The 25,832-nt window shown below is 45.5% G+C and overlaps 1 protein-coding gene across 1 annotated transcript in view; it reads left to right on the plus strand.

Moving 5' to 3' along the window:
* Nucleotides 1-6,942: 6,942 nt before the first annotated feature.
* LOC112116601 (ectonucleotide pyrophosphatase/phosphodiesterase family member 7-like) overlaps nucleotides 6,943-25,832 on the plus strand; it is a 44,151-nt gene continuing 25,261 nt past the window's right edge. Inside the window, exon 1 of the mRNA XM_024214208.1 lies at nucleotides 6,943-7,198. Coding sequence (XP_024069976.1) covers nucleotides 6,943-7,198 — 256 coding nt within the window. The remainder of the gene's footprint in view (nucleotides 7,199-25,832) is intronic.

Raw genomic sequence — 25,832 nt, forward strand, 5'->3', positions numbered from 1 at the left:
GAGCAGACTCCTTGAATGGAAGCAGGAGACAGAACTATATTTTAAACTTTATAAGGTTAGTCCCACTAACTTGAGAACAGGAACTAAGCATATATTGCCCACGCACTCTCTCTTTCTCATGCACAAATATAATAAGAACAAATTATGGATTCTTGTGAACCTGCTGCTAAAAGTTTATTTTTATCAGCATTTTTCTAAGGCATCTACTTGAAGCATAGTGATCTCCATCTAACTGGGGCGAGCTATATTATATACATGGCTAGTTGACACCAAAACAGCTTGCAGCTGTTACTGTCATCTTGTCCTCCCTCCCATATCCTCACCCATTTATTTCACCCATCTCTTGCGTCTTAATAACTAACATTATATGTTCTTTGGAGCAGGGAGTTGCCTGATGGTGGAGAGCCACCATAACTGGCTCATAACCCTGTGTAGGGGGCATATGGTGGGCAGAGAGGAGTGAGTGCTGATGAAATGTACTGCACTTCGGCTGTCCCCAGATGGCTCTGGGGGAGCCATTAACAGATGGTGGAGCTCAGCGCAGCCTTTGGCTGCTCTAAACTTTGCTTAGGCCTCCAAAAAGCCAACCTAAGTATCAAGGGGTTGTAACCAAATCCAAGTCATCCACTCCCCTCCTCACAGCACCCACTGGTGACGAGCTGCATCAGAAAACCTTGGTCAACATTTTTTAATCAACTAGAGACAAGGAGCTGGGGATCCACCTTAGCAGCAAGGCTCTGGCCTGATCCCCAGCAGCACTGGCGATAGCCCCATGTTCAGGAAAAGAAACCCAATTTAAGGGGTTGGTGGTGGTGGTACTATAGTGATGAGCACAGTACAAGAACCTATATAACATAGAATAGTTACTGTATTGAGTTGATCTGGAGGAACAGGGGTGCTGGAACAATTTGTATAGTGGGAGTGCTGTGAGCCTCTGAACCAAACTGTAAATCCTGTATATAATGGGAACCACTTCAAGTCAGGGGGTGCTGCAACACCCCCTGCACCCTAGTTCCCGCACCTATGGACGGGTTCAGGTATTTTAGTATATTTTAAAAAAATTGTCAAGGGCACCCAGAGAATTAGTTGGGCTGTTCTTGTTTCACTTTTACAAATCTAAATAAATAACTATCCCTTCCTTATCTATAGCCATATTATTTATATTTGCATATCGATATTTTAATTAACAGGTTGTAAATAGACACTGGACTGTCAAGGAAAATGACTCCGATTTTTACTGCATTGTCAGACTCAGCACTTCCTTAACACTTGAGATATAAATACATGGGTTTTATTTGCAGAAGCTCAAGACAACTTCTCAAGATAAACAGAAATTATTCCCTTTACCTTTTTATTAATGTTTAGCACTCTTATTAGAAACACTACAGCAATCATCCCAAACTTAGGATAGTATTGCTGTCATATTGGAGAAAATTGCCAGAAAAAAATTCCACTGGATTTTTAAACAAAAGGTTACCAAGATATATAATATCTATTCTCAGTGTTTTGACATGGCAATGCTAACTTAAAAGATGATTCCATCTTCCATGCAAACTATAAGCAACCCTGAAGAGCTAGAGACCTATCAAAGGAACTTACAGAGAGCCACAAAATAATGCTGGCACAAGACTCTTGATGTTGCATTGCCATGTTTGAATTGTGATGTTACATCAACATCTCCCTATTGTGATGCAGCACCCACGACAAAAATGGTAATGCAATATTTGCATTTAAGGCTTGATCCAAAGCCCACTGAAGTCAATGGACTTCAGTGGGCTTTGGGCCAGGTTTTTGTTTTAGGATTATCTGTTACCCCGTTTGATAGTGTCCTTTCCCTCTCCCTTTACCCTTCTTCTGCTTCTTTCCCCTATGCACCCCAACTTCCTGGCCTCTTGGAAAGATGGGACATGAACGTGGATCACATTCATCCACTGACTCATCATTTAGATAAGTCTACACTGGCGCTGAAAGTGTAATTTTCAGTTCAAGAAGACAAACCCACACTAGCTCTGCACTAAAAATAATAGTGTAACTGTGGCAGCAGCATGAGTGGCAGGACAGGCTAGACACCCCAAGTACGATCCCGTCTGAAAACCTAGGCACGTACTCAGGTGGCTAGTGCCTCCTGCTGCTCACACTGTTTCAGCTACTCTTCTATTTTTAGTGCACTAGCTTGATCAGAGCTGGTACGAGTATGTCTCCCTGAGTTGGAAGTTACACTTCTGGCTCCAAGGTGGACATACCCTTAGTCCCTCCCCACCTCTGGAAGCTTTGATCAGCACTTCCTCTGGGTCCTGGGGTGAGATCCTCACCTCTGCTCCAGCCCCTGAACACTGGATAAGGTGGCCAGAGCAGTGTAAAGGAGCCCTAAATTCTCCCAGTGCAGGCACTGTGGAAAATAGCCATAAGGCTGCCCCTCCCCGCCCCACAAGGACTGCCTCATGAGCCCTAGTATAGAGGGCACATCAGGGGCAGAACTGAGGCCAGGAGGAGCATGTTGAGCGCAGGGCTGCAGCACAAATACTGCAAAAGATTCCAGGCAATGCTGTGGCCCACAGTGCAGCCCCAGAAGGCTGTTGTAATGTAGACAGGTGGCCAGGGATATGTTACACCAGGGCCTCTCCCACTGCTGGAGCAGCCTAGGAATGGGAGGGCTCCAAAGTGGCTTAAAGCCACCCTAGCTTCTCCTTCCTCAGGGCTGAGAGTTTTGTGCTGCCCCAGTATTGTCTGCACAATACAGAATCTCACTCCTGAGCATCATGAACTCCCATCAGGTCCATGGATGCCATAATGCAGGGCCCCAAAAAGCCACAAACTGAATATCATGGCTAGAAATAGGGGCCTTGAAAAAAGGCATGGGAGAAACCCTTCCTAAATTGCAGCTGGGTTTGTGTCACCCTGCTTAGGTTTCTTCCAAGCAATATTATTCCAAACACATCTCTGGTTTAGCTAACAGAGTTCGTCCCTTAATTGTGAGAATCATTCATAAGCCATGGTGATGCTTCATTTTACTCTTTTGTGCCACCTCTGTCGACAAAGCATGGCATGTTCTGCATTCTACCTGACAGTGATGTATCAACAGCCCTATTTCAGCTGAGGCGGAGGGCTAATGTTGACAGATACTTGAAAGCAATTTCAGAATGCAGAACTGGGCCTCTTTTGGATACAGTGACCATGGAAGTTCTCTGCCCCCTCTCGCTCAATGTCATGCATTCACTGGAAATTGAAGCCCATTAGATTGAGGCTTCATGATTTTTTACTCCAACTTGCCCTACTCATTTTTCGTTTAATAGACCATTTCAACAGCAGCTATGGACCCATGGTCTTTCTACTCACATTTGGCTCTAGGTTTCCCATCTCCACCTTGCTCAAGTACAGTTGCAAGGCTGCATCATCCTTCCTAAACACACACACACACACACACACACACACACACAGTGGCTGGTACCACTGCGATAGGGAGCAAGGGCATAGCAGAGGCTGGGGATGCATGGGAAAATTACTCACAAACCGATGGTTCCCCAGCCATTCCTGCAGGGGACTCTTTTGCATCCCATTCAAGCCCTTTCCCCATTAATGCCATTGTGGCTGACCGACATGCCAGGCCGGTATTAGCTCTCACAACTCTTTTCATCTATGCTCCGCCAACATGTCCCTGTGTGACAGAGAAGGAGACTTAATGCAGACACATTTGCTGCACTAACTGTGACCATCTCTCCCAGAGGCAAGCCTCATAGAGCAGCTGCTCCCAAATTCCTCCACCCACTTTCATTGTGAGACATTGTAAAAGTGAAATCCCCCACAGCTGACCTGGAGAAGATGCTGGGACTAAGGTTGGGTGAATAATTCATAATGAATACTTTATCCAACTATTTTACAGCTGTTGTTGTTTGCAATTGGCCCACAAGCAGATGTCAATTTTCTTAAATTTATTTGCTGAATCACCACCACGAATAATTCTTGTTTTGAGGATTATATACAAGCAGTTCAAGGGTAGCTGAAATTCAGGCTTGTTGTTTTTTGCTGGACACACAAGTCACATAGTGTGTTCCTGTTCCCTAATTGGACAAGCAGAACTTTTAAAAACTCAGGTTTCCTCTGTGTGCTTATGACTCCAGACTTTGCTTTCTGTGAATATTCATGACAAGGAGCTGCTTCTACAGGCATTCCTGCCATCCAGCTCGCTAGCTAGACTATTAAGAAGCAAGAAACTTGAAGAGGAACACCCTCACATCTGAAGCCAATTGGTTTAAAAATTCAAACCAATATTCACAGGGAATTGATTGCAGTATTCACCTCTGTGAATGTGTATTCAGCTCTGTGCAATGGGGAAAGGATACCATTTGGCTGCATTTCCTCCCTGTATACACTCCCCTTTCCCATGGCACCTTTTCCACCACATGTATTGTGTGTTTGTCCCTCCAGGCTTTACAAACCAGAGAGGACTATAGGGACCTCATTTACCTATGGTGCTTGAGCTCTTATTTTTAGACTGAAAAAGCCTATTGCTTCAAGTCCATCACCCTGACAGTTCGGAACTATACCCCACTGTATGTCTTGTAGTGCTTTGTCCATTCTGGTTTTAAACGTCCCAGAAGATGGGGTCCTAACCATTTCCCTTGGGAAACTATTCCTCATCCTAAAATATCTCACAGCCAGGAAAGGTTTGCTGACTTTTAGCCTAAATTTTCTCTTTCTCCTTTCCTAATCCCTTGACCTGTCTGCTCATTAACATAGGCATCTTCACTGTCTCTACAGGAACAAAGGGTGAAACCCAATGGTTTGGTCCTCAGCTTCAAATCCCTCCATAGGACTGGCCTAAATTAAACTGCCTCTGCAAGACCATGACCTCCTTCGATTGCTACTTTCCACTCAAACAACAGAATGACCAAACATCAAGAGCAAGGCTTGTGCATGGAAGAGAAAGCTTTCACAGCAATTCCTCTGAATCTGGAGCTCTCAGGATAGATCATGACTACCACAAAACTCAGCATTTTCAGAGTAAAATGCAAACCTCACTTCTCCAACCTCACAATCCCACAAAAACATCAAAAAAGGAAAACTCAAATTAAACCAAGTCCACCAAGTCTTTGCAGCCTGGAGAGATGCGAAAAATAAATATTTATGTGCACGCTTCATAATTTGGAGAAGTGTTCAGGTACCATGATGATGGATGCAATAAGACCCTAGATAGATAGAATCCTGCATTGCATCCTGCAATATCAGAATCATTTCCTCCTCCACTGACCATGCTGTCACAAAAAGAAGATAACAGGTCAAACTGTCCCTTGTCTGACCTCACTGCAGTTCCAATGGCATAAATGAAAGGATGTGGAATCACGGGTTTTGGTTGGTGGCAGTAGCACAAATAGATGAACTTTTGAAAAACAAACATTCTGTTTCCATGCCAATGTCCTGAGAAATTATTTGTTTTAACTGAGAGATGAAGAAGAAAAGGGAACATCATTTATAAGAATTGTCCTTTAGCTGAATGTTTATCTAAGTTTTCTGAACATCAGAAGGTTTTTACTGCTGCAGTTTGGCTGCTGCACCTGTATTAATTATTCCAGAGCATGTTTACTTCTTATCTGCTAGTCTTATTTTCCTTACAAAGTCTTCTGGATTCCCCTTCTCCTACCATACAGACACTTCCTCCACCCCTCCCCTGTGCAAAATCTACACAGGTGAGTTTATTAAAGGGAGCTGGTAAACATGGTCTCCCCAATTTTTATTTTTTTCAAATACATTTCTCTTCTCCACCTCAAGATCCTTTTAAAAATAAGAATACAGGCTCATTAGCTGTCCAGGAGAACATATAGGTGAATAGCAATGATAAAATAGTCTCATTGCCAGGTTGACTATCTAGATATTCTGGTGGTAACAAGAAGGGTCTTGTAGATAATGGGGTTGCATGGGTATAATTTGTCCATATATCCAGAAAGCGCTGATCTGTTCATTTGCTTTATCTTTATTATCATGTTTGAAGTCCTTTAACTCACTCCCTCTCGGCTTAACTAGATTCTTGTGACTAGTTCTGTGGGGCTCAGATTCTCAACACACTTGCTCCTCACCAACTCATTCTCAGTTAAAACTTTAGACTCTGGAGGAAAGAAGGAAGTACTAAGTATCTGTTCTGCATCACTAATTTAATCAAAGATTTCTCATTATTCATTGCTGGCAGTTTAATTTTTTTTTTCTTTCCTTTCCTAGAACAACCACAGCTTTAATTATTGACCTTCTCATCTTCTGAGAACTATGGTTTTCCTCCCTGGCTGGGCTCTCCTGAAGACTCACTCGACATATTATTACTGTGGCTAGTCAGCTGTTGGAAGGTAAGGTTAATCTGAGAATCCAAATCTAATGGCAAAAACAAGGGATCAAATTCTCAAAGGGCTTGTAAAAACATGCCTGTGCTATTTGTGAGTGTATTCCTTTGGGGGAGCAAAAGCCGAGAGGTATCTTATGTTTGGGGACTTCTGTTGCAGAGTGCTCGCACTATGTTTTGTAATAAACTGGCCCCAGGAGGATATTATGTAAGCAAGAGAACCTGGCTGGCATAGAGTCCTTGGGTTACCACAGAGGGGAAACTGACACAGGACACCACAGGGCCACCCCAGGCCATGAAGGGGTGCTTAGGAGGTGGCCAACTCTGCTATAGGGCCTGGTTTTCAGAAAGTGTTGAACACACATCCTATGGAAATCTGTCCCCTTTGTAAGAAACTTAGTCAGCTACCCAGTGAACTGAGGCACTCCAGAATCACTAATCACTTCAGAAAATCTTTGCCCAGATGGTTTTACTTTCATAAATCCATATGCTATCAAGGATACAGTTTTGAACAGGTTTATCGGGCTTGAACTTTGCTCTCAGCCACCGATAAGAAAGGAAGAAAAGCAGGAGCAAAAAACTAGGCATGTGATTTCTGTCCTGTGAGCTATCTCAGCATGAAGAGACTTAGTTCTCTTTTGCTTCTGCTCATCCTCCTGAAGCCATTCACCTGCCATCCGGCTGGCAGGAATGAGAAGGAAAAGAGCTCTAACAAACTCCTTCTGGTTTCTTTTGATGGATTCCGTTGGAATTACGACCAGGATGTCGACACCCCAAACATGGATCTCCTGGTGAAGCAGGGAGTGAAGGCTGAGTACATCACCCCTCCTTTCGTGACCATGACTTCCCCATCGCATTTCACAACCATCACTGGTAGGTCCCGTTCTGCCAGTGCAATCTGTGTTCTCTTCTCTGCTGTTATGCGTAGCAGTGAGAAGGTCAGATATAAACAGCTTGAAGGCATTGTAAGGTTCCATTAAAAAAAATTGAACAAGGCTTTAATGTTTAATGTTTAATTGTGTTAGAAAAATGCACCTCCCAGTGCCACCCCTGCCCACAGCCTGTTAGAGAAGGCATTCCTACAGAATCTAAGGAATTTTCACTTATTTTTCACTGTGCAGGAATTGCATTTACTTCTGGAGTAAGCTATAGCTAAATTTAGTAACATCTATCAGCTGATTTTCTTATTTTAATTTTATTTTTGGAGCATTCTTTAGCACAAGCTAAACATCATTTTAATTATGTGTTCATTTCACTTGCACTCATAAGGTTTAAGGACTTGGCAGCCGAGGGAAACAGGGCTTTTATCTCTATGCAAGAACAAACCAACCCCCTCATTTTCATTCTCTCTCTCTAATTCAGTCCCTGGGACACAAATCTTTTCTGACCGAGGATGACCATAGTAAGCCAAATGCTGCAGTTCTCTTAAACAAGGCCCCACTGTTCCACCAACATCCAAGTGCATTCATGTACTGTTGAGGTAGAAAAGAGACCATTGCATTATCCTCACTGATCAAGATAATTTTGAGTGGCAGAATATCACCACAAGAAAGATCAAAACATCAAGCCCAACTGTGATTTTTATTAGCTCTATTTTAGTTGCACCTACAGGCTGGATTTAAGCATGGCTGCATTGTTCATGCACATAGCAAGAGCAGTCTCTGACCCAAAACTGCTTAAAATCTAAATTCTGCGCTCAGTAATACAGCCATGCTGCCCTCATTAAACTCAGCCACCACTGGATGGGCTCAAAGGAGGACAGAATTGTACCTTTTTTAAATTAACAAGCATCAAGAAATAGAAGAAAAGACTGAGAACTGAAGGTTCTAGAAAGCAGTGTAAATATCACAGGCTGGGGTTTTCTAATCGGTTTAGAGGATTTAGACATACCCTCCATTACTGTTATTTATAATAATCTTCATTCACTGTGGCTGCAGATTTTCATAGCAGTCTAGGGTTGCAGACAGCTAACTGCCCTGAAATTTAACAGAAAAGAATTCACCCAAAAACTAAAATACTTAGCTTGGTGCTCCTGTTGATCTACATTTCCTTTTTATATTATATTAGAGTTTCTGAAGCCTTGGAGTTTTGCCCAGCTACCAATTTTTTTAAATGAATAAGTTACTTGTATTTCTGCAATAAAATAATGATGATGGAAAACTTATCAGAATTCACTGCTGTGTATGTTACGAACAGACAGTAACATGCCCCGGCTGACCCTAATGTGATAAAGAATATCTCTGACTGGAAAATAATAAAATAAAAATATTGGCTCTGCCCTTACCCAGAGGATATTCCTGATGTAAACCACCATAAAATTCGCTCTTTAAGGTCAATTACTAATTAACGGATTTGCTTACAGTGAACCTTCAGACTTGTAAAAAGAGGGGACAAAGATGGGATTGAAGGTTCTGCTAGTGCTGACCCTTGTGCATTGACCTTAGCTGGGATCTGCCTTGGTGCAGAAGAGATGCTAGTGAAGGATTGTGGTTTTTTATTTTTATTAATGACCAGTAGTTCTCACCGATGAGTTAGATAATAAAGAGAGATATTGCAAATCCACAGTGATTCCTGTGTGGATAAGGCCCATAATAATGTCATTATTTTCTACTACGAAAGGCAAAATTAGCCTGTTCCTGAGACACAAATAATCACAACTAACATATGTCTCGCTTTCAAAGCCCAAAGTCCTCTGCATGCTGATATGCTAGTTACCGGCAGAGACCTCTTCACCCACCACCAAACTGTCGTCACCTCTGCAGTGAAATGGAGGCGACTGTGGACTCCAGATTGTCAACGCCTCAGTGGCAGGGATTTTGCAACACTGAGCACATCACTGATGTTGAACAAATAATATATAATAAAACCGTTAATAGGCACAACTCATAGGACAGGGAATGAAGAATATGATACCAGATGCAACTAAACTGCTAGGGCAGTTTTATGACACCGGAATAAAATTAACCCATGTTGGAATTTGGCCAAGACATCAGAGTTCCTACTCTTAACTCTTGCAAAAGTGACATGGGAAAATTAGTGACCACAAGAGGCTAGGTCTTCAGCTTAACACCGCCTCAGAAAGTTGGCCGCTACAGGAGCCGTAGCACCCCCTAGCACCACCCTGGGGCATTGGTTTGGTATCAGCTCTGAGGGAAAAGTGTCACCTACTGTAAGAAGCCACCACGGCTGTTTCCTGCAGCACATGTTCTCTCTATTCCCTGAAGAATATAATGTTCCACAAGTTTTTAAGCCAGTCAGGGGTAGCAACAATTATTCCTTTGCAAACAGGAGTCAAGCTGCCTGACCAATAGCAGTGGGTGTAATGAAGATGGCTCAGGGAAGTGTTAGCTGTCTGCACCAAGCTGGCTCCCTGCTCCTCCGGAGGGTGATTTTACACAGAGATGGCAACACTGCCACACAAAGAGGAGCAGATATAGTTCACAGGGGTGAGGGGGGGAAACCCAGCTCTATCAGTATATGCTGCAAGGAGATGCACTAAGTAAGGGCAGCCTCGGCCACCATGGCTTTGTCCCCTTCCTATGTCACCTGCAGGGGAGGGGAGGTTATGGCTGCTTTGTAGTACCACAGCCTCTCCCCAACCACCAAAGGGGTTTTCTGTTGCTACAGCCCCATGCTGGGGTTTACATTGCCAGCAGCTGTCATACAAACATGCTGATTCTGCCCCTAATATTCAGGCATGCAAAAGTCCAACTAGAAGCAAACTTCAGTTGGACTAAATTTGGGACTTTTTATAGAGGCTGCGGACTGTGAAAGTGATGAAACAGTTTCACAGGTCAAGGGCTCAGATTATCAGTTACCTCACCCCAAGGAAGCACCAGTTACTGTGATGAGTAATGCTGTTGGTTACATTTTCATTGGGGTGTAAGGCTCAGAAAGGCTCAAAGAGAAAAAAGACGAAGTCGTTTTAATTGCAGCTTTGAAGTTCAGTAACAAATTACATGCAGTTTATTTGTGTTCATTATTTACTGAGCATTATTTAAAATGAATAGATATGCTTGGAAACCGCCTAGTAGATTTTAATTACTTTACACAAGTATAGAAATATGTTCATTAAAGAGAACATCCTCAAAGTGAACACATCACCCAGGAACTGATTTAATTAGTATTATTTTGTGATCAATTAATTATATTTAACACAAATTACTTTCATCCTGTGGCAAAGTGCAATCTATTGGTCAGAAGAGATTTAGGCTTCCTGGCTCCTATTCCCTGCTCTGCCATTGATCTGCTCTGTACCCAATACTGAAATCCTCATCCAGGCAAAAACTCTTATTGGCTTGTGGCAAGTTACTTGATTTATGCAATGTTTGTGCAGTGCTTCAAAATCTTTGCTATATGAGTGCAATCTTCTTACTCTAGAATGGAGAAAATAGTAATAACTTCAATTTCTAATTTTCTGTAATAAGTGTGATGCTCTACACTACTGGGGATCTTCTTTAACTAAGAAACTGATATTCAGTACGGGGTATGAAAGCTGGGTTTCCTGGATCACATCTGATCCATGCAGCACTGACTAAATTTAAAAGTACTTTTCCAGCCAACACTGGCCTAAATGTAAAATCTGGGTTGGAGTCACTGGGGACAGTCATTGGAATATAGAAACTATCACTGCAATGGTGTATCTAGTAAAGGTCTGCTCGGGTTTTAAAACCCGACTTGAATCCAACTAGACCACAGCCAATCCAAACCTGACCCAAGACCCAGTATTACATGGTTTTCATCCCCCACCCAAACCTGACACTTGTTGAGTGTTAGTTTTGCTTGGGAAGCTATGGGTAGACACACAGAGGTCACTGGCTGCAGGCTCAGGTGGGGGCATCCATGCCCAGAGAATTAGTGTTTTTTGCCCACATGGAAGCTCAGGACCCACAGGAGCTGACGAGCTGGGCCCCACTCACCAGGGAAGCCAACCCTTCCTCAGGGACCAGGGGGCCGGCAGTGGTTCACTCAGATGCCCCTTCTTTGGGATAAGGCCAAGCAGCTTCTCCACCTCTCCCAGAGCATCTGGTACCCAGCCATCAGAGCCCAAGGGTCAGAGCAGTGTGGGCTGGCCTGGGGGGGGCTATCACTGCCATCCCATGCAGAGGCACAAAAGGGAGATGGGATATCCACACCAGACCAGCCCCGCAGCTGGCTCAACCTGCCAGCAGCCCCGGGGTGCTCCCATCTCCCTGGGCAGTGGCAGCACCACTGCAGCTACCACTCCCCTTGAAATCAACCCCAGTCCCACTGCCGGGAGTTTGAATCCTACAGCTCCACCAGAGTCATTCCTGCTTAGGGTACCTCACTACCAGAGGCCAGACTCTCCGGTCCCTAAGGAGTCAGATGTGCTAGGGAGCCAGGATGGTGCTGATGGGAGGGGAAAGGGTATAGGGAGGGAATGGAGGACTGTGGGGCAAGGGAGAACAGTGAAGGGGGCAGTGTTGGAGACACTTGTAGTCAGGTCCCATCAGATTCAAGTAGAGCTGGACCAACTGCTTAAGAGGAAGGTGGAAGAAACCCTGAAAACTACATTTATGGGATAACCTATCCCTAGGGAAACTTTTCCTCACTGAACCCCATCCATTAGAGGTTGGCTTCTGCCCTGAAGAAGGGAGTCTCTTCTTCAGTTGTTCCAAAGTCCCAATCAGGAATCTGGAGGGATAATCCCTAGAGCATTATTACGGTAAGTATTTATTTCCTTAAATGAAGGGGAAACCAATTCAAAGGGACAGATTACAGATCCAAGACCACTGTATTATCTGACACTCTCCTCTACTATATGAATTCCATTCAGACTTCTCATGACTGCAAAACAAATTCTCTGCAGGTCAGCCTTATTTTAAGTATAATATATCCTTGATCTCCCCCTCCCCCCCCCCCCCCCCCCCATGGAGAAGGTTACTGGTCCGTCACCAGTAATGACAATGAACATTTTTTGCAATCTCAGTTTTTATTACAAAATGATTGAATAGCAGTAAGGATAAGTTATGCTGTGATGCTAAGAAAATCCTGTCAAGTAAATGGTGTGTGAATGGAAAGTTCTAATGGAGTAGCATATATTTTCTCCCCCAATGAATCAGCTGGAAATAAGAAGCTATTGCAGCAGAGTTTTGGACAAAAGCTATCAAAAGTATCATGCCTGATATTATAATTTTGTCAATTACATCTTTCAAGACTGAGCTGAATAGACAAGAAAGTAGACAGGTGAAAAGGGGAACACTATTATATATAAGGCAGACTACAGCAAAAAATAAGTGTGAGGGGATTTTGTCCCCTCTAAGATATACTTCTCCCACCCCCGCCTCTCAATTTCAGATTTTCTGCTTCCACAGAACGCACACACTGGGCAGCGTAGGCAGAACAAGTGCTGCATCTAGTGGCTGATTAGCAAGCCATCCCAGGCAGGATCCGCAGCTGCTTGCAAGACTCCCTTCAGAGTCTCATCGTACGATTGTTTCTATCTTGTAGGCCTTTGCACGGTATGCAAGGCTGTTGATACCAAGTGCTTGTGGGGGGTGGAAAGAAAGAGGGTTCAGAGCTAAGCATGGCTGTCCCCACTGTGCAATGTGTTTCATGCTCCCTCCCCTATTCTCAAGGGCACAAGTATAAAATGGCAGAGAGTGGGAGGAAAATGTACATATCTGAGGCAGACATATGGGTTTATGTGTGATCCCATTGTGTTAACAGGACAATCATCTCTTCCTCTCTTCAGTAATCCTCTCCTGCTTCAAGGCAGGCCCTGCATCTTTGCAGCACAAGATTAAACTCTTGAAGCTTTCAGATACCCACGTGTCTCCATAAATTATGCATGGATCTCCAGGTGGGGGTTTGTTTGTTTGGTAAGTAGACAGGTGCAAAATGCCCACTTCCTGCCTTTGCCTGCGCTCCCTGCTGCTTCACCTGCTATGTTCAAGTGTCATTCCGGTAGCTCTGCCACTGTGGCAAGGAGTGTCTGAAAATTGTAATCTAGGAGGGAAGGTGTGTGGCAGGAAGGGGAATAGCCAAGGACTGCTACTGAAAGGCAGGTATCTTTTTCTTGTTCCATGTTAGAGCCAACTGAATGGATCTGCTCACCTATTTCTAGATGCCAAGTGCAGAGAAAAGTCTCATAATCTGACTTCAGTAGACTTAAACTCAGACCCCTCCTATCACCCCAGTAAATTACAGCCTTTCACGCCCAGCCTTCCATGCTGTCCCCATGTATCACAGGAATGGAAGGGACCTCGAGAGGTCATCTAGTCCAGTCCCCTGCACTCATGACAGGATTAAATATTATCTAAACCATCCCTGACTGGTGTTTGTCTAACCTGCTCTTAAAAATATGAATCCCTGACCGGTGTTTGTCTAACCTGCTCTTAAAAATCTCCAATGATGGAGATTCCACAGCCTCCCTAGGCAATTTATTCCAGTGCTTAACCACCCTGACAGTTATGAAGTTTTCCCTAATGTCCAATTTAAACTGCCCTTGCTGCAATTTAATCCCATTGCTTCTTGTCCTATCCTCAGAGGTTAAGAAGAACATTTTTTCTCCCTCCTCCTTGTAACAACCAGTTATGTACTTGAAAACTGTTATGTCCCCTCTCAGTTTTCTCTTCTCCAGACTAAACAAACCCAGTTTTTTCAATCTTCCCTCATAGGTCATGTTTTCCAGACCTTTAATCACTTTTGTTGCTCTTCTCTGGACTTTCTCCAATTTGTCCACATCTTTCCTGAAATGTGGCACCAAGAACTGGACACAATACTCCAGCTGATGCCTAATCAGCATGGAGTACAACATAAGAATTACTTCTTGGTCTTGCTTTCAACACTCTTGCTAATACATCTGTAGTGGTGCCAACTCACTGCCGTGGCGCCACCGGCTGGTCATGCTGGGAATTAGTTCTCTTGGACCACCAGGGTGCCTTTTACTAGTGGTGTCAAGTATCAGGGGATAGCCGTGTTAGTCTGTATCTACAAAAACAACAAGGAGTCTGGTGGCACCTTAAAGACTAACAGATTTATTTGGGCATAAGCTTTCGTGGGTAAAAACCTCACTTCTTCAGATGCATAGAGTGAAAGTTACAGATGCAGGCATTATATACTGACACATGGAGAGCAGGGAGTTACTTCGCAAGTGGAGAACTGGTTCTCCCTGCTCTCCATGTGTCAGTATATAATGCCTGCATCTGTAACTTTCACTCTATGCATCTGAAGAAGTGAGGTTTTTACCCACGAAAGCTTATGCCCAAATAAATCTGTTAGTCTTTAAGGTGCCACCAGACTCCTTGTTGTTTTTACTAGTGGTGTCTCACTCGCCGTTACTTCCACTTCCTCCACCATCTGGACCTGCGTCGCTCCTGGACCATGGCATCCTCTTTGGGACATGGCCCTCCGGCTGTGCCTCAGCCCACTGTCTGCCCCCTTTCGGGGGACAGGTGGTCCTCAGTCCTTGCACTTGCCTCAGCAGCCAACTGCAGTCTCTAGTCTACTGCAGTCTGGATTTAGGCCACTCTCCTCATTTGCAAGTAGAGGTGGGGGGGGGGAGGAAACGGACAACCCAGGCCTGCCCACTACTCTAGGTCCCAGCTCAGGGACCCTATCGCTGGCAGCCACTTTCTGCCCCTCCTCCTATTCCCGCTGCCTACTTTCCCTTGGCCACTTCCCCTGTAGTCCTAGCACCTTCCATGCCCTTGCTTCAGGGCCTCAGTCTGGCCATGGTCAGCCAAGAGTTCCCCTATTTGTCTGCTACCCTGCCCAGCACTGCAGTATCTCCGGTACGCCTCAGCAGACAGTCCTTCCCCCTTGCCCTTCAAGGAGAGACTGCCTTTGCTCTGCTGAGCAGCCCTTTATATAGGGGCTGCTCCAGCAAGCCTTCTCTTGATTGGCTCTCCCAATGAGCCCTTTCCTGATTGGCAGGGTTCTGTGCAGCCTCTCCAAAGCCGCTTTAACCCTTCTTCTGCTGGTATGGGGCAGCCGCCCCACCACAACATCCCAGAATGATGTTTGCTTTTTTGCAACAGTGTTACACTGTTGACTTATATTTAGCTTGTGATCCACTATGACCTCCAGTTCCCTTTTCACAGTACTCCTTAGGTAGTAATTTCCCATTTTGTGTATGTGCCACTGATTGTTCCTTCCTAAGTGGAATACTTGCATTTGTCCTTATTGAATTTCATCCTATTTACTTCAGACCATTTCTCAAGTTTGTCCAGATCATTTTGAATTATAATCCTATCCTCCAAAGCACTTGCAACCCTCCCAGCTTGGTATCATCTGCAAACTTTATAAGTGTACTCTCTATGCCATTATCTAAATCATTGATGAAGATATTGAACAGAATGGACCCAGAACTGATCCCTGCAGAACCCCACTCGTTATGCCCTTCCAGTTGCACTGGAACCAGTGAACCACTGATAATTACTCTCTGGGAACAATTTTCCAACCAGTTACACACCCACCTTATAGTAGCTCCATCTAGGTTTTATTTCCAGTTTGTTTATGAGAAGGTCATGCAAGACAGTACCAAAAGCCTTACTAAAGTCAGGATACACCCCATTTACCGCAAACCTTTGCACCATAGCATCCCCATGGCTGTACCATGACCGGACAGTCCAGTGCAAACTACAATGTTCTCCAAATTTCTCAGCCCTGCGCTGATTGGTGGTTTGCTCCCCATTCATTTCTCTCCCAGTCTTCACCTCAATTTCACTCCTCCCCTGCCGTCCCCCTTACCCGCCTTCCCTTCCCCTTTAGCTAATCTCCTCCTAAGTAAACCACCTGCACAAAAAAGCCCATGTAACTCATATGACATTTGCCACCATCACACTGTTCACTCTGCTTGTGTGTTCTATCCTTTCCCCCACACACACACCCTGTGTCTGTGCTGTGTATTTAAACAACATTGTCTCAGCGGTTTCTTTCACTCCCCCATCTGTCTGTATCCACCTGTTGTGTCTTTTCTTAAACTTAGCTTGTAAGCTCATCTGGACCTGGGCTGTCTTTTTCCTCTGTTTGTACAGCGCCTAGTTCAGTGGGACCCTGTAGGAGTCCTAGGGCTCCTAGAGTCTATGATCGTACAGATTATTAATAGTAATAACAGTCGTGCATTGCACGATAGTTGGGTGAAAGGTACACATTAAAATTAAATAGCTTTGTACTGTAGAGAGCTAGCCACTGCAAACAGCATAACGCCATCTAACAGAGCTGAACATTTCCACACAGTTCTTTTCAAGAAAAGGTTTAGAAATAAGAACAATCAATAGAGTTTGTGCTGGAAAAATGCTTTCTATTGTTGTACCCAGGTTGAAGAACTTTTTCCTTGAGTGAGTTGGTTCAAATGTTCAAAGAGAGACTTTTAAATCATACAAAACTGAGGGTAAAAGAATAAAAGAATCAAGCAGAATTACTCCAGAAAAGATTCGGGCCCATTTAGTTTCCATTACATCATGAGAAACTTGGGAACATAGGCATCGCCAGTCAGCCTCAGACCGATGGCCCACCTAGTTCAGTATCCTGACTCAGACAGTGGGCAGCACCAGGTGCCTCAAAGAAAGGTGCAGGAACCCTGCAGGAGGCAACTGTAGGGTCATCTGCCCCCTACTGAGGTATCATCCTTGGGAATTTGCACCCTTACCTCCACCCTTTTTTTGTTTTTGTTCCAGTGTAGTTTATGGGCATCCACATCTCCCACTGAAGTTAATCAGAGATTTGGGTCCATGAAGACTGTGTGGCTGGGCCCGTAATTGGGCATAAACCAGAAACCCAAATTTGAAAACTCCCAGGTTTTCCAAAAACTTTGATCCACACCTTAATCCAATTGTGGCAGCTGCGGCCCATTTCTGCTTGGCTGACAGTTTCTTCTTGCTCACCCTAGATTAGTAGACAGATAGGTAAACTACAAAGCGCCTGTCACTTTTGCTAGCTAAAGGCTTGATCCAAAGCCCCTGGAAATTAATTGAAAGACTCACCCTGACTGCAGTGGACTTTGGATTGGGTCCTAAGTGCTTTAAATGTTGTTATGAATGTAACTGATAGTCTCCAGTTCCCATTTCACCTGTGTTCCCTCACTAAGTTGGGTCAATTTAACCACAGCTCACACCTTTAAGTTCCACTCCCTGGCCGATTTTTGAACCCACTGTGTTTCAATGGGTTGGAAGTTGTCCAAAATGACTTCTTCCAACATGGAGCAAATATCAGCTAGCAGACAACTAGCTCTGAGCTCAGCCAGTGTAGACCAGCAGGGAGGCTAGCACAGAGGAGAAGACAATGCTTCCTCATACCAGAATGACCAACTGATAGCACACAAGCACTGTGTAGGTCAGAGGGGCCTCAAATAAAAAAAAAAAAAAGCAAAGTGAAGACAAAAACTCAAGTAGCTGCAGCAGACACCACCAACAAGGGAACTTTACGCTACTGCTGGCAAATCCAATTAAAGCCACAGCAGATGGTTTTTAGAATCCTAGTTAGACAGGGCTGTAAAAACCACTCAAATAGAAAACTCCTGCAGGAGCAGCTCATTGCAACTGAAAAATCCCTGAAATTAAATGAAGATCAAAAAAATGCCAAGTGAAGACTGTAATGAAAAATGTGCTATCACTGACACAAGGAAGAACAAAGGAATACTGGTCATTCCCTCTCCATAATATATCCCATATTCAAGTGGAACTAGTAGTGAAGCAATAAAGTCCTAGAGCAACAAGTGATTAAAAATAATAATAATAAATAATCATCTTTATTCTGAAGGAAGGGATCCATAGAGCCCACTCTCTGAAAATCTAAGAACCACATGAGCAATTACATGCATGCCTGGGTCCCTGAAAACATCTTTAGGCAGAACAAGTTAAGCTCTGTAGAGCAGGACAGGCCAAGCAGCAGCATTTACATCAGGTCACACACACAGTCACTGCTGGCTATGCAACTGGCATAATAGCTAAAATCCTAGAGTGTGCCCAGCCGGAGAATGAGATTTGGAAGGAGCAGGGTTGTAAGTAGAAAGAGGTGGCTTATTAAGTGCATATCTAAACAGATTCATTGTCTAGCACCAATGATAGTAACTAGCAGGCTAAGTACTACCAACACCACCATCATACCCATGTGCAAAACAAAACAGAAGTGTACAGGATTTGGCAATGGGTTTGAAAGGAGCCTATGTGCAGAAATGCTGGTCCCTGAGTGAAGGTCTGTATCAGGTTCAACCCTGAAAATAATGCATTGCTCCCTCCTTTAGAAACCTAGAAATGTGTGACTCAAGTCACCAAAAAGCAAGCAAGCAGGGCAGCCTTTACACTTTTTACAGTAGGAGAGCACAAACCAAGAGGAAGCAAATGGCCGATGACAAGTAATCAGTCACCAAGTCCCAACACCGGGACATTTTCAAGGAACCACTCAACCAGATATGGATCTCCTCAAGCTGCTGGTGATCCGTCATCACTATGCTACATCTCAATTCACTAAGGAGGAACAAAGGCATACCCATACCAGTGCCCTTTTAGAACACGCAAAAGCTGTTCAGATTTCACACAAGTTCCCAGAATTAAAACAAGGAGCTTTATGCTTCTTTTAGAATCTAGAAACTGCAGAGACCTGGTCGGCTCCACCAGAAAAGATCTACCTTTGCCATGGATTAGTGTACCCCCTCATATCATCTTGCTCCTTACTCCAACACAACCACCACCATCTCTTTTCTTGACTGTTTTCTCTCATCTGTCCTTTTCTGACTGGTTCTTTCACCCCCTTCTTCTCAGCTTTTCCTTCTCTCCCTTTTTCCTTTATTTGGCTCTTTTTTTGCCATCTTGCTTTGTGACTCCCTGGTCCTTACTTCCCTTGCTTTGGATGGGGCTTTTCACTGGTGGTTGCATGAGGCTGCTTGCCTATGGTCCTGCAGCTTAGCACAGTTCAATGAGTGTGGTTTATGGGCTCCTCCCTGACCCTTCAGCCCTGCTCGTGTAAGGCTACTCCAGTGGCTGGCTGCATACCGGGGCACTGTGGGAGCAAGGAGAGAAGGGGAGCAAGCTTATGGAGCCATCCACTGCATTTTCCATAGCCACAGGCACACATGTGCCTTGGGGACAGTCCACAGCCATGTAACTTTCTCCCCCATCTTCCCCATTGTTCTTCTCTGACCCACACCTTTCCTGCACTAGTCTGGGGCTTCCCCACCCGAAGCCAGGCTGATAAACACTGCATTTAGCTCTCCATTGTCCTGCACCTTGGGCAGTCATTCACACCAGTTTGACTCTAGCTCTATTTGGCTCAAAAAGCAGGATTCTTCCCCCACATGAAGGATACAAATATTTTGAAGCAGTCATTATTTGAAGGGGAGGAGGGGCCCAAGAGGAGGCAGGGTCAGCTAGTGGTCAGGACAGAGGACTCAGAGCCAGGAGAGCTAAGTTCTATTCCCAACTCTGTCCTTGACCTGCCATGTGACCTTGTGCAGGTCACTGATCTCTGTTGGGGCCTCTTGGTTCTACTGTCCCACAGCATTAAATGGGGCTGCATTTCCCTGCATTGCACCGTAGTAAACAATGAACTAAAGCCTTTCAGCACAAATGCTGTTTTCCACTAACGGCACCCAGGGCCAGCTCCAGGCACCAGCCGACCAAGCATGTGCTTGGGGCTGCCAGTGTTGGGGTGGCGGGGGGCGCTCGCGGTGTTTTTGTTTTTTGTTTTTTGTTTTTTTTGTTCGGTGGGGCAGCGCTCAAGGGTTTTTGTTTGTTTGTTTTGGCCGGGCAGCGCGGGGGATGTTTCGGCGGTGTGGTGCTGGGTGGGAAGGCGGGGGCTTCGGCGGCACGGCACGGCGCTCAGTTGGGCGGCGCGGCGCTCCGGGGGTTTGGCCGGCCCAGCGAGGTGCTCAGGGCAGGGGTTTGGGCGGCTCGGCGAGGCACTCGGAGGGCGGGGGGGTTGGGCGGCCCGGCAAGGCGCTCGGGGGGTTTGGCCGGCCCGGCGAGGCACTCGGGGGGTGGGGGTTTGGGTGGCTCGGCGAGACGCTCCGGGGGTTTGGGCGGCCCGGTGCGGCACTCGGGGCGGGGGGTTGGGCGGCGCGGTGCTCCGGGGGTTTGGCCGGCCCGGTGAGGCTCTCGGCACTCGGGGGGTTTGAGCGGCCTGGCGCTCAGGGGTTTGGGCGGCCTGGTGCGGCGCTCGGGGGGCGGGGGTTTGAGTGGCTTGGCGAGGCACTCGGGGAGCGGGGGGTTGGGCGGCCCGGCGAGGCGCTCCGGGGATTTGGCCGGCCCGGCGAGGCGCTCGGGGCAGGGGTTTGGGCGGCCCGGCGCGGCGCTTGGGGGTTTGGGCGGCCCAGTGCAGCGCTCGGGGGAGCGGGGGCTTCGGCGGCGCAGCCCGGCGCTCCGGGGGTTTGGGCGGCCTGGCACAGCGCTCGGGGGTTTCGGTGGCCTGGATTAACTATGGGCAGGAGACATTTTGACACTCGGCTATTTTAGAAATTGATTCTCTGCTTCCTTTAGAAGAGGGCTGCTCTTATGGGATAGTCATGTCCTTCTAGGACAGTACTTGAGGTGGGAGCCCAGAAGGCTTCAGTGTATTGTTCCCTTGCTCTTTATCTAGATGTACATTTTCATTCTCACCTGTTGTTTGGACTCCTAGCTAAGGGCTTCGTTCTGTGCATCCTCACACTAGCACATGTCAGCCTCTGTGCCTGTGCCCAGCCCTACTGAAGTCAGCTTGCAGAACTCAGACCTTAGTGCCTGTTTTCAGAATTGATGCAGCTGCACTGGGACCAGCAACAATGCCAGCACAAGTGTAGATCAGACACAGGTGTTTCTACTGTCCTGTTACATAGTCCTGCCAGGACACAGTGCTGTAAATGCCCGAGCTCAGTCTAGTCTTGCACTGTACTGAAGAGCAGACACTACATTTGCTGGTGTGGACACAGCCTCTAACAAGACACCCAGTGAGAGCTTCATCTTGTGAGGTTCAGAATGCCCTGAACTCTCGTTATCTTCACTGGGATTAGAGAGCGCTCAACACCTTGCAGGAGCCCCTCAGCAGCTCATAGGATCAGGCTCTAAGGTCACTGGCAGCTTGGCCTATCATATTGCAAACTCATACATAGTCTTCTGTCTAGATCTGCTTTAGCATTACTGACTTGCAGGTTTCCTCCTCCCATTGAACTCTGTTTTGGAGAATTTTTCTACAGCTGCATTAGGCTGTATTTTTCCCAAACTGAATATCCTTTGATTCTTTCCTGCTCGCATTTCTAAGGCCATTGTGTATCATTATTATACTACTCCTCCGTTCTCATTGTTGTTCGTGATGCCTCTCAGTTTAATATAGACTGAGAATTTCACTGATGTGCTATTCACTTATTCCAGGTAGCTGTATCACAGTAAGGCCTGGTCTACACTAGGACTTTACTTACATCAGTATAGCTACAACTCTCCGGGGTGTAAAGAATCCTCACCCCGAAGGATGTAGCTACCGGTATATGGTCCTAGTCCCCAGTATAGACAGCACTAGATCTATGGAAGAATTCTTCTGTCAACCTAGCCACCACCTCTCAGGGAGGTGGATTCCCTATGCCAATCAACATAGGTAGTGTCTACATTAAACACTGCAGCTGCACCGCTGTAGTGTTTGAAGTGTAGATGTACCCTAAAGAAGTGCTAAAGTAACTTCTTGACATCTACCGTGTCCATTAACCCACTAGACCACAGGGATACAATGTTGTTCTTTGGGAGGGATGAGCTGAGACAGTTCCCCAGTCACTCTGAGCCCAATAAAAGGAGAAACAGAGATGGAGCAGCAGCTCAGACTTGAGTTTGATGTGCCATAGCCTGGAAGCCACTGGATCCACAGCAATAGGTGTAGCTAACTTTTCCTTTTGTGCTTTTCCCATTTCATTTGGATTGAGTCTGGAGTCAGATTTTGGTCCCAGGTATATAGATTTTGTATCGCACATTATTTGTTTGGGAGGCCGTTGTGCTCTTTTATCTTGAGCTGTTAATATTTTATGATTTGTCTGCACTTTCAATGATTGGATTCTCAAGTACATGTTTACAGTACTTTGATGTGAGAGCCTTTTGCCATGCCACTTGGACTGCACTCCCTCTGAAGAATTAGCCTATCATCTGTATATTTTGAGCCTTCTAGTTCATTGCATTGCTGGAAGTTGAAAGGATGAAGGAAACAGATGCTTGAAAGAAGATATCAAACTGTTTGTCACTGAATGGATGTTGGAATTGAATGCTGGCTCGGATGTTCGGAATATCCTCATTTATCATAGATTTAGGGTTTAGTGGGTTCTACTGGTCTGACTTGCATCTCTTGATGTCTCACTGCAACACAACAGTATCAGTTTAATGATGGAGGGACTAATTCTCATTTACACTATGTCCTCTTTACATTGCCACAATAAGAACCACATTCTACCACCCTTACTCACACTGAGTAATCCCTTAATCCAGGAATAGTCCAACTGAATCTGGCCCTAAATAAATCCATCATCCGAGTTTATTGCTGCACAATGCACTGCCTATTGTCCTTTTAATAGGACTGTCTTCTAAACAAGACAATGTCAATGGAAGCCTTGGGGGGGAAAGAAGAGTTCTCCTGTCTTTCATATCTTACTCTTTTTTGGAAAGTCTAGGTCAGATCTTCACCTTGTAATGAGTATTTCAGAAACTCAGAGCCCCATCCTGCCAGCTGCTGAGTGCATCCTGTAAGGTGGCACTGAGATCTATGGGAACGGAGCGCTCCCAGCAACACACAGGAGGCCCTCAGCACCTCACAGGATCAGGCCCTCCATCCATCAAAGTGGCCTATCTCTAAGATGACAAATTTCCACATACAAGATGGAAAATTAGAGCATTTTTTCCCTCTTAACAGAATAGCTAGGCAGGAACAGACCTGTCTTCTGATCTCTGTTGAAGTGCAGCATTACATAAGCAAATACGATTTGGCAGGTGTCTGATATAATTAACCACAGATATAGATGCCCACCATATATTTTCAAGACAGCAAACAAATCTATAAAAAAAACCTCAAAAATATTACAGCCTGACAGTTCTGAGACAGTGGAACAGCAAACTCCCTGTTACCTAAAGTCACGATACCCAGATGAAATTGGAATAGTTAAATGGCTTGTCACTGATTTCTGGTTCACCTAGCTTGTTCCTTGAGCCGCCTTTCCCATTAAGTGCTGCAGCTTATGCTTTGCCCTATTTTCTCTTATCCCAATATCTACACCCAGTCAGTCAGGATGGGATGCAAGTGCTCCACAGTTCTGTTGACAGATCTTGTTCATGCAAGAATAAAAGCAATTTAGGCTTACAGTATATACATGTAAGGTCATTGTTAACACAACACCTTGCAAACAAAAGAGCTTTTATGAATTTAACTGATCATGCGAGAGCGATACATAGGGGACATAGGAATCACTTTGCCCCTCACTGAAATATGCAACCCCTGGGGTGAAGCACAGCAGCTGTTTATCTGCACACCGCAACACTACAAAACAGGTTAGACTAAGGAATGAAGAAAAACACCATTGTCACAGTTCAAGGGAACTGCACCTGTATTTACCCCTTGTGGTCCAGCAAGGGCATCCACTGTCAGGTTTCTGGCTCCCCAGCAGTCACCTCTCTTGGGCAGAGACATGCATCTCTCTCCCCCCTGACCACAGTATTTCCAGGCTGCACAGTTCCCTGGCTATACTGTGAATTCACCAGCAAGTCAGACTGCCTCAGGAGACCTGCTTTGTGCTCTCCTTGGAGGCTATATCAACATAACTGCCAGCTGTTAAGAATTGCCACACAGCTCTAACCAAGCACACTTATTCTTAAAGTGAAAGCATTACAGACAAACATAAAAAACAATAAGAGTGCCTATATGCAAGCTAAAATCTCAGCAGAGGTCATCCATCAGTCTTATGGGGCCCCAGTAGGTCAAGTCCTTCCAACTCCTCCACAGGTATTGGGCTACCATGGGAGAGAAGGTCTTGTCTATTTGATGGATCAGAAGAGAGGCCCTGAATCAGTTTAAACTGTTTATCCAAAAGTCCTTTTTCTGTTGGTCTCTAAAGAATCCAACTGGAACCAGTATATGCAGGTCTCCCCAGCGGGTGGTATCTCTCTGGAGAGTTACAATCTGAGTAAATTAGCCTAGTCACCCCTCACTGTTCTTAGTTCCTGGAGGGATTTGGTCACCCTCCTCCATGGAATCACATATACACCCTGACAGACAATAATACATAAACTTCATACAGAAAGCTGCCTTAGCGGTCACAACCATATCCCACTGACACTGCATTGGGGACTCAGATAGAATAAATGCAACACCCAAAAAAAAAACATAATAAGCAAAAAAAAATCCTGCAGTGTGAATGATGAATGCTCACTTTTACTCCTGTAACACACTGCCCAATTATGTCTTTGTTTCTCACTGTGGCTGACCCACAGAGGACAGGTCCCAGTCCTTGCTTCCAGCTAATGGATTCAAGTCCTTTTGCTTAGAGGGTGAAGATCTATGCTAGAGGTTCCAACTTCAATCCCTGCCAATAACCCAACCAAGGGTCACTACGCTATTCATTCACACTGAATTTTCACTGCCTCTTTGTTCCTTTCTTCCTGTTTAGACCATAAGCTCCTCAACTTCAGACCTTATCATAAAGCAACTAGCTCCATGCTGGAGCTACACAACTGATACAGTTATAGTCATACAGAATCCAGTCTCCCAAGTTGGAATTTGGCAAGAGTAATGGGGCTTCTCCTATGTAAGCTCTCGCCTCCCTCACCCGCCACTGCAGGAGCCTTACAAACAACTCTAGGGAGTCTCACAAAGTTCTAGGTAAACATAGTGGAACAAAGGCTTCAGGCTTAGTTCTCCATTGCTATGGGCCTCACTGATACAGAATGGGCACTGCTGAGAAGCAGTAGCAACTCCCTTCTCAATATTTCTTAGAATGTTAACACCAGGATAGCCTGGAAGAGCTGGGGCCTCATTTCAAAGCATCCAGTAGGAGAGAGTTGTGCTGGCCCAGCTGCCAGATTACAATGCTGAAACTGTTTCATAACCTCAACAGTGTGACTTGTAGCCTCAAAAGCAATGTTGTGTCTTCTTCTAAAATACGTGATCTAGCTCAGCTAGAAATTATGGGCTAAAGGCAAGAATTCAAGGATCAAATTCTCTGCCCTGTGTTATGCAGGAGGTCAGACTAGATCAGCAATTCTCAGACTGTGGGTCGGGACCCCAAAGTGGGTTGCAACCTTTTTTTAATGGGGTCACCAGGGTTGGCATTAGACTTGCTCAGGCCCAGGGCTGAAGCCGAAGCCTGAGTTCCACCACCCAGGGCTGAAGCTGAAGCTAGAGCTGCACTGTCTGGGACTGAAGCTGAAGCCTGAAGGCTTCAGGCCTGGGCGGTGGGGCTCAGGTTACAGTTCCCCGCCCCCCCCCGCCCCCCATCTGGGATGGAAGTCCTCAGGCTTTAGCTTCTCCCCCCAGGGCAGCGGGGCTCTGGCGGGCTCAGGCTTTGGTCCTCCTTCTTGAGGTCATGTAGTAATCTTTGTTGTTCAAAGGG

Source organism: Terrapene carolina, unplaced genomic scaffold (assembly GCF_002925995.2).
Source record: "Terrapene carolina triunguis isolate 2854851 unplaced genomic scaffold, T_m_triunguis-2.0 Scaffold93, whole genome shotgun sequence".
NCBI classification, from domain to species: Eukaryota; Metazoa; Chordata; order Testudines; family Emydidae; genus Terrapene; species Terrapene triunguis.